This window comes from Protopterus annectens, chromosome 1.part0 (assembly GCF_019279795.1).
Source record: "Protopterus annectens isolate FY-2018-M chromosome 1.part0, PAN1.0, whole genome shotgun sequence".
NCBI classification, from domain to species: Eukaryota; Metazoa; Chordata; order Ceratodontiformes; family Protopteridae; genus Protopterus; species Protopterus annectens.
Genome location: NC_056725.1, coordinates 966,258,108 through 966,271,482, shown reverse-complemented (window position 1 = coordinate 966,271,482; position 13,375 = coordinate 966,258,108). Strand labels below are relative to the sequence as shown.

The window sequence follows — 13,375 nt, the reverse complement described above, 5'->3', positions numbered from 1 at the left end:
TAGTAGTACCCAGGCTGGCAGTGAGGCACCACTGTCAGAGGATGCCAGACTTCCTGTGGAAGGGGAGCTGAGAAGGGTTACAAGGAGAGAGTTGAGACAGGCTCAGCTCTCAAACCCTACATTGAAAGGCCTGAGGCAGGTAGTTAGGGAGGCACCTGATTCTCAAGGAAATGGGGAATCTGTATACTGGGACAAAGGGTTACTATACAGAGAGTGGACCCCTGAGGGAGTGCTAGAAGGTGAGAGAGTACAGCAGTTGGTAGTGCCTAGAACCTACCATCTGGCACTTTTAGCCATAGCCCATGATATTCCCTTTGAAGGTCATATGGGCATAAAACGTACAAAGAGGCATATTATGCAGAACTTCTATTGGCCTAGAATTTCCAGAGATGTAACAGGGCACTGCAGGACCTGTGAGCAGTGCCAAAAGGTAGTCAAAGCAAGAGACAAAGTGAGAGCTCCTTTGATGCCTTTGCCTGTAATTGAGGAATCATTTCAGGGGGTAGCTATGGATATTGTGGGTCCTCTGAGTATTCCAAGTTCCACAGGGAAAAAGTATATCCTAGTGGTAGTGGATTATGCTGCACGATACTCTGAGGCAGTGGCTTTGTCCTCCATTGAGGCAGAGAATGTGGCAAATGCTTTGTTAGAGATTTTCAGCAGGGTAGGTTTCCCAAAATATATACTGACTGACAGAGGTGCCAATTTCATGTCAGACCTGCTGGCTTGTCTGTGGAAGTCCTGTGGGGTGAAGCACATGAAGACCACCCCCTACCATCCCCAGACTAATGGTCTTGTTGAGAGGTTAAACTCTACAATCAAGTCCATGCTATGGATATTTGCAGATCAGTTTAAGAGGGAGTGGGACAAATATTTGCCCCATCTGTTGTTTGCTTGCAGAGAAGTTCCCCAGGAATCCACAGATTTTTCACCCTTTGAGTTGCTATATGGGCAAAGGGTGAGGGGGACCTCTAGATTTAATTCGAGATGAGTGGGAAGGTGAGTGCGAGTCTCACAAGGAGTCATTTGTGGCATACGTCCTAAACCTCAGGACAAGACTCAGGGAACTCATGGGCTTGGCCTAGGAGAACCTGGCAGAAGCCCAACAACAGAAAAAAGGTGTGGTATGACAGGAATGCTCAAGCTAGAGAGTATGCTGTGGGGAAGCAGATAATGGTTCTCATTCCTGTCAGACACAGCAAGCTGCAAGCAGCTTGGGAGGGTCCTTACAAGGTGGAAAGAAAGGTAAGTGATGTTAACTACATGGTGGAACTGCTAGGCAGAAGGCAGGGGCACAAATTGTACCATGTTAACATGATGAAACCTTACCACGATAGGGAGGCCCTTGTGCTGAGTATTTGCAGTGGATTGCAGCAGGAGTCTGAGGGAGATCTGGGGACTGATCTCTTCAGTGAGGCTTGGGCTGATATCTCAGTGGAATGGGTAGCGATGTCCCAGCAGCTATCTCCTACCCAGGTTCGGGAAATCTGAGCAGTGTTGCTGGAATTTGGGGACATGTTCACTGGGAAATCAGGGTGCATGCACCTGGTGCAGCATCAGGTGGATACAGGACCCCAAAGGCCTATTAGGCAGGCCCCTTATAGGGTGCCTGAGAGAGTCAGACAGACCCTGAGGGAGGAGGTACAGGAGACATTGGAACTAGGGATTATTCAAGAGTCCAACAGTCCCTGGGCCTCCCCAGTAGTGCTGGTGCCAAAAAAGGTGGCACCAGGTTCTGTGTGGACTATGGGAAATTAAATAGTCACACAGAGTTGGATGCTTACCCCATGTCTAGGACAGATGAGGCCCTAGAGCAGCTGGGTGGGGCTAAGTATCTTACAACCATTGATTTTACCAAGGGTTACTGGCAGGTGCCATTGACTCCCAGTGCTAGAGAGAAGTCAGCCTTTGTGACTCCTTTTAGCTTGTATGAGTTCACAAAATTCCCTTTGGGATGAAGAATGCCCCAGTGGCTTTCCAGAGGCTGGTAGACTGTATTCTAGCAGGAGCAGGAGGGTTTGCCCTTGCTTGCTTAGATGATATTGCCATCTACAGCCATTCCTGTCCAGAGCACCTTCAACATGTCATGGAGGTGCTGGACAGACTACAGAGGGCAGGGTTGACCATTAAGCCGAGAAAATGTCAGGTGGGTATGGCGGAGGTCTCCTACCTAGGACATAGAGTGGGGAGTGGTAAGATAAGGCCAAAACCTGTCAAAGTGGAAGTCATTCAGGCATGGCCTGCACCTGTTATCAAAAAGCAGGTGAGGGCATTTTTAGGGAGAGCAGGGTACTACAGAAAGATTGTCCCCAGTTATAGTACCATAGCTGCTCCCCTCACAGACCTGACAAGGAAGAACAGGCCAGATAAGGTAGTGTGGACCCCAGCATTTCAGCAGGCATCCCAGAAGCTTAAAGAAGCTTTGGGAGGACCCCCTGTGTTAGCCAGTCCAGATTACAGCAAAGAATTTGCTGTGCAGATAGATGCTTCAAACCATGGGGTGGGGGCTGTACCTAGCCAGATTTCTTCAGAGGGTGGAGAGCACCCAGTGGTTTATCTCAGTTGTAGGCTCCAACCCAGGGAGGAATGCTATGCAGCTGTAGAAAAGGAATGTCTAGCCATAGCGTGGGCATTACAGAAACTACAGCCTTATCTGTATGGAAGGAAATTCACTGTTATGATAGACCACAACTCCCTAACATGGTTAAACAGAGCCAGCCAGCAAAATGCCAAGTTGCTAAGATGGAGCCTTGGGTTGCAAGCATATGATATGTCAGTGCAGCACCACAGTGGGAGTAGCAATGCCAATGCAGACGGGCTTTCAAGACAGGGAATGGGGTAGGTATGCTCAGACCTGACCCTCTCCAACAGCATTTCTCAGGGGGGTCACTTGAAAAACTAGCTTGAGTTCTCTGAGGGTGGATGTGAAGACTGGTAGAGAAGGGTGAAGGCTGCCAGCCTAGTCAGATAGAATTTTATAGATAATTTTGTCATTTGTAAATATGAATGTTGAACTACAGACTTGTTTTCCTAATTGAAATAAAATAATGTGAATCGCAGGCTTGTTGGCTTAAATGAAAAAAATGCTGTTACAAAAATGTGGCAACAGTGGCCTCTACTGACCCAGTAAAAGAATGTTGTGACCCTTTGATCTAAAGTCAGCTCCAGTCAATCTAGATGAAGACATTATTTCTATTGTTTTAAGCAAGAGTTAAATTGCTAGATTTAAACATGCAAATGTATTTTTATTGCTCTGTTTCCTGACCAGCTGCAAGATAACAAAAGGGATATGTTAAGAATGTAAATGCAGTTAATGTGTAGCCTGGGAACACCATGAAAGTGTAAAATAATGATGTAATGTTTATCAAGAACTGCAATTTTAATTTAAACAGAGAGAACCGGAGATTATTAAGCATTTTTGTCTTGATCATCCAACTCATCAGCACTCTGCCTGTTGTCTTATGTAAGTTATCTTAGACTTGTGTTTTTTTTTTTTTTTGGAGCTAGCTAGAACATAGAAATATTAGACTAAGTGTTTTCTGTGATGTCAGAACTGTACTACTGAATTATTTTAAGTATTTCTGTGTGATCTCTGAACTCTTGACTTGCTCTGTGTAGTAGAAAGTATTGTCTTGTATTTTTTAATTATTTATTATTAAATATTTTAAAACCTTTTAACTGTGGCAGGTTTGTGTAGAGATAATTTAAGCTCTAGAGTACATAGCATATTTATAGTGATTACTATACTAAGTCACTCTAATAAGCCTTGACTGTTTAGTCACATCTACCAATTGGATAATAATATTGCACAGTAATAATTGGACACCTGTTTAAGGGCCTTTGAGTAGCTGATAATTATTAGTGGGTGATGGCAGCTGATACTACCATATAGTCTGGGAGAAAGGGGCACAGCTGGGGAACCTGTGCCAGCCTTCCCCAAGAGGGTCTGTGTGGTTGTATAAACTCTTATCTCAAAGTGCATATGTGTGTGTGTCAGCTACTTGGGCAGGGACATGAAGCACTGGTTGGACAGAGAGGGTGCTAGAGGTTTTACCTTGCCCACTATGCTGAGATCTGGACCCTATAGCTGTGCCAATGTGGAGCCTTATTGGGGACTTGGAGAGCAAGGGAGCGACCAGCCCACAGACTGACTGTGATCTCTGTGTGCGCTTAAGGGAAATTGCAATTTTCTGTGTGCATTTGTTACTCTTTCCTCATATGAGACACCCTCTCTGGTGTTTTGTGTATTGAGGTTCCTTGACTACTGGGCCAGGACATGGGCATCACACACCTCTTGAGTGAATTTCCTGGCATCAATGTCTTGAATACATAATATGTCAGTTATGATCAGCACCCCACTCATAATCCTCTGCATCAATATCTTTGCTGGCAACTTTAAGGTTTGTTTGTTCTTCTGTTTTCCTGTAGCTCTATTCTACACTTTTTTCCCCGTGTACCTACATTTTGGATAATCATTTGCTTTTTCTCTCTGTTGCCTCCAGGTCTGGGTAGTGGCTGAAAACAGTCTTTGGACCAGTTTATACAATTAGCAAGTTAAAATAAATTAAAGAGAGAAAACAGGCAATAATTATTCAGAAGAGGACTGTATGAAGATCAAAAGGAGGAAAACAAAATTTTTAAGCAGCAGAAATGGAAACTTATTTTATAGAACAGTGGTTGAATTTTGATAGAACAAAATGTCTAAAATTAGAAGTGTTACAGTCTAGCCAATTCATAGATAGACATTAGGCTATACTAATAACTAAGTGATACATATATAGAGATCAGTCCATGCTAATCATTGTGGGATACATATTCAGACATCAGGCCATGTTAATTGCTGTGTGATACATATATACACATCAGGCCATGCTAATCTCTGCATGATACATATATAGACATCAGGCCATATGCTACTGTGGGATACATACATAGACATTAGGCCATGCTAATCACTGTGATACATATATTTATCAGACCATGCTAATCTCTGTGTGATACATACATAGACATCATGCTATGCTAATCACTGTGTGATACATATACAGACATCAGGCCATGCTGATCACTGTGTGATACATACATAGGCATCAGGCCATGCTGATCACTGTGTGATACATACATAGACATTAGGCCATGTTAATCGCAGTATGATACATATATAGACACCCGGCCATGCTGATCACTGTGTGATATGTGTATAGGCATCATGCCATGCTGATCACTGTGTGGCACATATATAAACATCAGGCCATGTTAATCACTGTATGATGCATATATAGACATCCGGCCACTCTAATTACTGTATGATACATATAAAGACATCAGGCAATGTACCAAGAGGTAAAATATACAAATCTATTGCTTTTACTACCTACCACAATGAAGAAGGACATGGCTCAAGCTTAAGCTGCTTTCTTTTCATTGACAGTTTAATGTTTGGTCAAGAAAAGTCATTTTTTTATTTTACTTATTGCAACCCTGAGACTAGGAAAAGGCAGGCACTGTTTTATAAATTAACTGTAACTGTCTCACCAGGGCAATTTAACCATGTCTGACCCAATCGATGTGGATCTAGAAATTGACTTGTCACCATATGATTGTAGAAAAGATGGAAAGAGCTTTCAGTGGCAGCTGTCCTGCCATAGTGTCGGAAGGCAATTTTTGTGCAAGGATACCTTAGCTAAGAGGGTGAGGATTCTCTGTGTAAGGAGACCCAGGCACTGGCTATAGGTATTGCCTGTAAAGTAATACAATCATTTTGTATACTAGACATATGAAGTCATAAGAAGTAATCATAAAAATTGTCAAACAGTGCATTATTTGGTTTGGGATGCTAATGAAAATGTGTTAGAAAATTTACATGAATGGATAAACAAAGTTGCAAAGTGACCAGGTCGGGTGTTTTTTTGATGTAAGAATAAAACTGAAAATACCAAAAAAAAAAAAAAAAAAAGAACAGGGTGAGCACACAACATTGATTGAATGTAAGGGAAGAGGAAGGAGAACCCTGGTGTCTCCCATGTGGAGTTGTGAGCATCCCAATCCTCCTTAAATACTAAAACAAAATACAAGGGTGCACCAATGAGACAGAAAGGGAAATGCTTTGGTTTGGGCAGTTATTACTTACACATGTTATCCTCCTTGTTTCTATTTGTCAGGCTGTGGCTATGTTTCCTAAATTTGCCTGCAATAAATCTAGATATTAAACGAATCATTAACAGAAATATTTCTGGTTTTCTACATCATTCCTGGTAATGTCTACTTCAGTTAGCATAAAGAGAGGAAATTATAAGGCTGTGTAAAAGTTATTGCTGACTGTTTAAAGGCTCTATTAATTTATCAATATGCATTTTGCTTTAATACTATAATAAATGAAATGGAGTTGCTCTTTCGCATTTGCTGATGTTCCATTATACTGATGTTTCCTCTTTTTTAAAGAAGAAAGCCAGGGGGACAAGTCCAGTATCCCTCATCTGTGCACATTGTGGGAAAGTCTGTTTTAGTCAATTGTTGCGACAACAAAAGGCATGGTTCTGCTTCATCCAGTGACTATGAGAAAAGAATTAGCAGGTCTAGCACGGTCAGCAGCTGTGACAGTTACAACAGAAAAGACCACGCCCCAGGTGGGTATATCCATATTACTCTTAAAAATGTCAATGAGTACAGGTAGTATGTTATAGAGTTGCAGTCATTTGCTGCCATGACTATATGAAGTGACCTTTATTTCTGACATGAATTAAGTTTATGCATTTCTATTAATTTTGAATCACAGTGTCCAAAGATGTCGTACTCATATATTAGCATCTGGTAAGAATGTTTTTGTTTGTAAATGGTAAAGCCTGCAAAGAATGTTACCACAGTCTCTGAAGGTTTTGGGATGGATGAAGGTTGAAACTCTACTAACTTGGAAGAAGTTTAGGAAATAAACATGGACTCTGTGAAGGTCTACTATTAGATAAATGAAGCAAACTGTACCTTAGCTGTGGGGAACAATTTTTATGATGAGTGGAGAACCTGGAAGTAAAATCATATAGCATAAAACAGTTGATTGTTATATCAGCACAACCCCATATATTAGATTTTATGTACTTTTTATTTTACATTATCTGTTTCCTGTTAATTCCTTTGGGTATAATAACTGAACAGGTTGTTTTTTTGAAAAATATATTATATTAATTGTGTGGATGGGGAGGTTGAGTGGCTTTGCACTACAATTCTGGGAAAGGTTTACATTTTTTTTAATGTTTTAGTAGTTTAGTAACAACAATATTATTACATAGCTTGATTGACAAATTATGCACTTGATTAATTTAATGTGTTTTACTGTTAATTTTTCTGTTCAGGCTTGTCTAGTTGGTAATACCATTCTCTGAATGACTGGTTAAATGTTTTGATTTTCATCATTCAAATTGATACAGTAGCCTTTAGGCTATATGGGTTGTTTCCTGCTTAGGAAACAAATATTGGGCAGCGTCAGAATGCTCTGCCTCCCCCTTCACTCTGGTTGCTGATTGGCTAATCCCAAAGATGGAAATCAATAGTCAGAGCAAAGCTTTCTTCAGTACTTTCTTGCATCTCAAGAAGAAACATCTTGTGTGCTTCATAGGAACAGCATTCAGCTAATAGCTTCATTTGTAGAAGATAAGTCCCCACTCCCCAATGGGGAATCCTTCCACTCAGAAATTATTGCCCTTAAAAAAAAAAACAGCATTTAATCTATTTTTTGACTAAAACCAATATTTCCACTTTACAAAACCCAGTATTTTTTCTCAATATCAGAGTTTCCTGTCAAGGATCACTATTTTAACTATAATGTTTATTTATGTATTTAGGACTAACTTTTGTGAAAAAGTATGTACTGCTTATATAATTTTGACTTTTGTGGAACAGAAACATTTACAGAAAAAAAAATCAGTGTAGTGGTTATGCTTACTTCATGAAAACCTGCCTGCCATTTTGATTTTGTCAGTGTTTGTGTGTGTGTGTATGTCTGTGAACAGTCCTGACAGGAATTATCTTGACTCTCAGCTAGAGCATCTTCTGCGTGGAGACATGCGTGAATGGACGTACCTTCGTTGAAGGATGTGCGTTAGGGCTGGCATCTCAGCACGTAAAAATTAACTGCCAATCATTAACAGACCGGAGTTCCGCTGTGGCGACCCCTAACCGGGAAAAGCCAAAAGACACAACAACAACAACAACTTTTTATAACTTAAGGGAATGGGGTAAGTTCTGTTCTGCTTGTGAATACTCAGTGACAAGTTACCTTCTGACTGACTTGCTTTAGCAATGCTTACCGCTTTTGGTTCTTCTTCTCTGGTTACAACATGGTTACTAACTCCGATATAGCTGACTCTTCTCTCACAGTACTCAGAAAGAAAAAGATTACTTACCAAGGAGTCCTTGCCACTGTCAAGGACTCAGTCTGTGCCTCAGCTGATAATGGGAAAACCTGGAGTGGCAACTGGTTGTTCCCCAGACCACTCACTTACCTCTCTGGTTTCCTCTGTTATAATTTTTCAGCTAGCATGAACAAGGGGTCAGTCCTGTCTTCTTTGACTGAACCATCTTCTCTAGGTCCGGCAGATACTCTTGGCGATTCTTCCTGGGATAACGAGGGCAAGAGACCATTAAACCATGCAGACACCCCTCCTTTGAGTCCATCTATTTCTTCTGGATGTAATATTACAAAAAAAAAAAAAATTAAACATTGTTTTTCTGAGGAAGTGATTACTGTTAAAAAGATTGAATTCCTTACATTGCAATAAATCGTGGTACACAGAGGCTATTATAGGTGGGCATCCCCTGTAAAGTTATTCTTGAAGAAACAGGAACTGATGATTCTGACTTTGACAGATATAGGGCTTGTTTTTCTGCAGATTCTCAAGCTCAACTCATTCATTGTGAGGAAATGTTTGATTCTTGTCCTCCTGTGGAGAAATTTTCTTTTAAGTAGACCATTGCAAGGATGAATGATGTGTCTTTTGGGGGGAAAAATAGATGTTCCACTCTACTCTACTCTGACCATCTCTCTCTCTCTCCCCCCTCTCAGTAGCTATCCCTTATTTCTGCCCTGCCGAAATACTTATAGTGACATATAACCTAAATCAACACAAAAAAATTGCCATTGCAGCGATCTATATACCCCAGGTAAAAACATTCCCATACTCAAGCAGTTTCTTTCTTGGATTTCTATATCCATTCCCTATGAAACCATCATATTTGGTGATATGATATTGGCTGGAATTGTTAGTACTGCCACCCCTAGCTACTCTATAAACCTTTATGGCTTTACCCAGCTGACCACCTCGTCCACAAACCAGCAAAAAAATTCCCAGAATGGCTCAATCATCGACTGGATATTAATATACAACCCCCAATGCTATCATAACCCTTCCACCCTACCTAACGGCCATAGTGACCACCTCCCTACCTCAGTAGTAAGACAGTCTCCTAATCTTAACAAGATCCACCAATACAGAAAGTCTCGTAAACTTAAAAACTACAACCCTGTCACCCTAAACAAATTACTGTCAACTGTAACTGGTCATTCCTACACACATTACCTCTTGATAAGGATGTCCAGAGCTTCAACAATATATTCCTAGAACCCATAAACACTCTGGCTCCCAGTAGAAAAATTAGGCTAAAATGTAATAATGCATCATGGCTAAATCAGGCAACTCATTCACTTATGAACAACAGAGACAGTGCCTGGACAGCATAAACAAAAATAACAACACATCTCTCCACCTGAACTTATATAAACAGCTTCACAGCCAAGCAAAAAAGCAGGTCCTACTGGACAAAAAAAATTTCTATCAAAAATCTCTGAGCAACTTACATTCCAACCCAAAGAAATTCTGGCACTCAATAAACAAATTACTATTTCCTGGGAACCCCTCTTCGCCAAACTCCTTGCCTAATAAACCTTCTAGTGAAACTGCAACTCTGCTTAACAACTTTTTCATCAAAATAATAGAAAAGCTTACTAAACCAGAAATTCTCAATATTAAGACTCCACCTCTCACTTCATCTCGTCCCTAATTCTCCCTAGCACCTGTAACGACTTCCTTCATCAGATCACTTATTAACAAACTCAAACCCTGTTCCCCATCAGCCGACAAACTCCCTCCATTATTCCTCAAACATGCAGCCAGAGCTGTAGCATACCCTGTATCTATATTTATCAATAGGTCCATCCAAGAAAATACAGTATCAGATATCTGGAAAAAAAATCTTCATAATACCCCTCCACAAGGGAGAAAATTCTACAGAAACCTCAAGTTACAGTCCTATTGCAATATTATCCCCCTTATCCAAAAGAGAGGAAAAATGTATATGTAGACAAATACTAAACCACTTCTTACAGGCAAACCTAATTACACCCACACAGCATGGTTTCCGACCTTAGCACAGAACTACTACTGCCCTCCTATCTTTCACACACATTACCCAAATCAAAGATAATAATAAACTCATATCAGCTCTATTCCTTGACCTATCCAAAGCATTTGATACTGTTTCCCATCCTCCTAAACAAACTTTCCAACTTACAACTCTCTACCTCCACTAACTCCTGGTTTAACAGCTACCTCTGAAACAGATATTGGTCCGTCAGATGGCAAACAGCCTTCTCCCCTTTCCATCTTGTTAAGACCGGGGTTCCCCAGGGTTCTATCCCGGGCCCCCTACTTTTTAATATATTTACAAATAACCTCCATGTCTCCTGCCCCCACTATACCTTAATACAGTATGCAGACAATTCCACAATTATTAACACCTCCGACAGTATACAAAATCTCCACACTGTCACTCAGCAATTTCTGCATCTAGCAGAACAAGGGCTAACTGAAAATAATCTGCTTCTCAACCCCAAGAAAACCAAGCTTCTCCTTTTCCTTCCAAAAAAAACCTCAATCCAGCTAAAGACAACTTCAGCATCTTATCTTTAGATAATACAATTATCACCACCGACACAAACACCAAATTGCTTGGCGTTACTATAGACAACCAATTAAAATTCGACCTACATAACTTTAACTGTATCAAAAATTCTTCTATACCGCAACAACAAATATATATCTAGCAACTCTAAACCTATACTGGCTAAAATTTTATTCGACCATCCCTACTATATACTACTCCCATACTTAGTAACCTCCAAAATAATCTATTAACCAAACTAGAAACAACTTATAACAAGATAGCCAGATTTGTAACCAGCAATAGCTACAAATTCCATCATTGTATATCCCTTAAATGCTTAAGATGGCCTGAGCTCCCCCACATGCTTCAAATATCACAACTACAAATTGCACATAGCATCCTAAATAGCCCAAACTGCAAGCTGCGGTGGTACAACGGTAGCATTGTTGCCTCACAGCAAGAGGTTCTCCTGTTCGATTCTAGGCTGGAGTGCATTCTGTGTGGAGTCTGCATGTCCTCCCCACAGTGGAGTGGCCTCCGAAAGACATCTGTGAATGGGCGTGCCTTCGCTGAAGGTTAGCCGTTGGGCTGACAACTCGGCACCATAAAAAAAAATCAACTGCCAATCATTAGCAGACTTCCACTGTGGCGACCCCTAACTGGGAAAAAGCCGAAAAGACAAACAACATCCTAAATAGCCCTAATTCCTGCCCTGCCCTTGCATCCATAATTATACCCTACACACCCAATCGTGATCTCAGAAGTACACAACAAAACCTACTTCAGGTGACCAATCCAAACAAAAATACTGGAAAAATACTTTACAGTCATTCAATTGCATACTCATAGAACACACTTTCATTGTCCCTTTGCTCCACAACCACAAGTAGTGAATTCAAAAAACAACTAAAAATGAATTTCCAATATGCATGGATCTATACTTGTCAGGAAACAACCAAATGAATTTTTCTTCTTCTCTAAATCAACATATCTGCCTGGTATCTGCTATGTAAACTGTCTACACATATTACTCTCTCTGCTGTTAATACCTATGCTATTAAACGCATCTTTGTTGTAATACGTCATGATGTTACTGTGAATTGCATATTACATATTCCTTGTATATAACTTAATGCTAACCAAATTTTTCAACTTAATAATCCAAAAGCGTATCCAAAAGGTACCAAAAATCAACTAGTAAACACAAAAGGTACCCAGGTCCGGAGATACAATAAAGTGACAGAAAGTAGTCAGGTAAAATGCTTTAATCAAAAAGTAAATACTGTAATCATGAACAAATCAACAAAAAAACATTAACGCCTCCAATATTAAGTTTTCGTTTGAAAAGACCTCATCAGATGTGGGCCTTTATCCAGTCCACTACTTGTTTGGGGCGCCATTTAGTGATGGTTCCATTGTGTTCACTACTGGGAATGGGGAGTCTGGTGAACAAGAAAGAGACAAACCACTCGTAATTACTGAAAGTATACTCTACAGTCACAAGTAAGCATCCCCCTCACAACATAACCAAGCGGCAGCTCCCTGCGCGCAGTTTGGGCCCGTAATCCTGTTTCAAAACAGTAGCTACACAACTGCCACCAGCTGCTGCTTTGTTATGTTGTGAGGGGGATGCTTACTTGTGACTGTGGAGTGTACCTTTAATTTCTCAAACATATTGCAACTGCATTCTCAAAATACTGTACTTTTGCCTTGTAAATATTCATGTTGTATACTTCTGTTTCTCTGTTTTTGTAGTGTTAAGTATCTTACAACTTGAATTGTTACTTTTTTTTTTCTTATTTTTTAATTACTTTCCTGGAGCTTTTCTCCTCTGGGGGTCTCCACTGAAAAAGGGCTCTCTGGGTCCAGGAAGACTAACCCGGTTAACAAATGTAAATATAAATAAAAAATAAATAAAACAGAGAAGATATTATGATATGTTACAAATGACTGTACCTCAGTGTTCAACAAACACACTGCCTTACTGGCATTCGGATAGCACTCTGCTACCCTTCCTCTGGCAATCTATCAAAGCTCAGAGTCCTTTCCACTGCCTGCCTGTGGTGTGATGAAGCAATCACCTGACAGTACAGGGACTGTCTTACAGACCCTCATACATGGCCTTTTCACTTTTCTGGTGCCATAGAATGAGAAGGATCTCTTCAAATACTACTCCTTACTCTGGATCTCTTCAGTTGCTGAGCTTAGATAAGAAACCCTTTTGGGTATTGTTTTCTTCCCCTGGTTTTTTAACATACTTGTATAGTGAATTCTGCTACTTTGACCATTTTTTTCTGCTTGGGGTTTTACTTCACCTGCAGTTTAATGTTTAAACTGTTAATTATAATGTAATTCTTGATTTCTGAGGGTTTTAGCCCTTGTGATGTATGTTATGGCCATCTGTAAATGTTTAGCTGAGTTTCTGTGCTAAGGCCATTTTAGT

At 40.4% G+C, this 13,375-nt stretch overlaps 1 protein-coding gene across 6 annotated transcripts in view; it reads left to right on the top strand.

Annotated features, from left to right (window-relative positions):
* Positions 1-13,375, top strand: part of LOC122796202 (SUN domain-containing protein 2-like) — a 509,959-nt gene that overhangs the window by 339,558 nt on the left and 157,026 nt on the right. For 4 of the 6 annotated variants that reach the window (XM_044064539.1, XM_044064565.1, XM_044064538.1 and 1 more), the window contains exon 3: positions 6,442-6,626. In XM_044064539.1, coding sequence (XP_043920474.1) covers positions 6,442-6,626 — 185 coding nt within the window. Of the gene's footprint in view, positions 1-6,441; positions 6,627-13,375 lie in introns of those variants that run through there. The other 2 variants (XM_044064549.1, XM_044064556.1) reach the window with 2 other exon arrangements.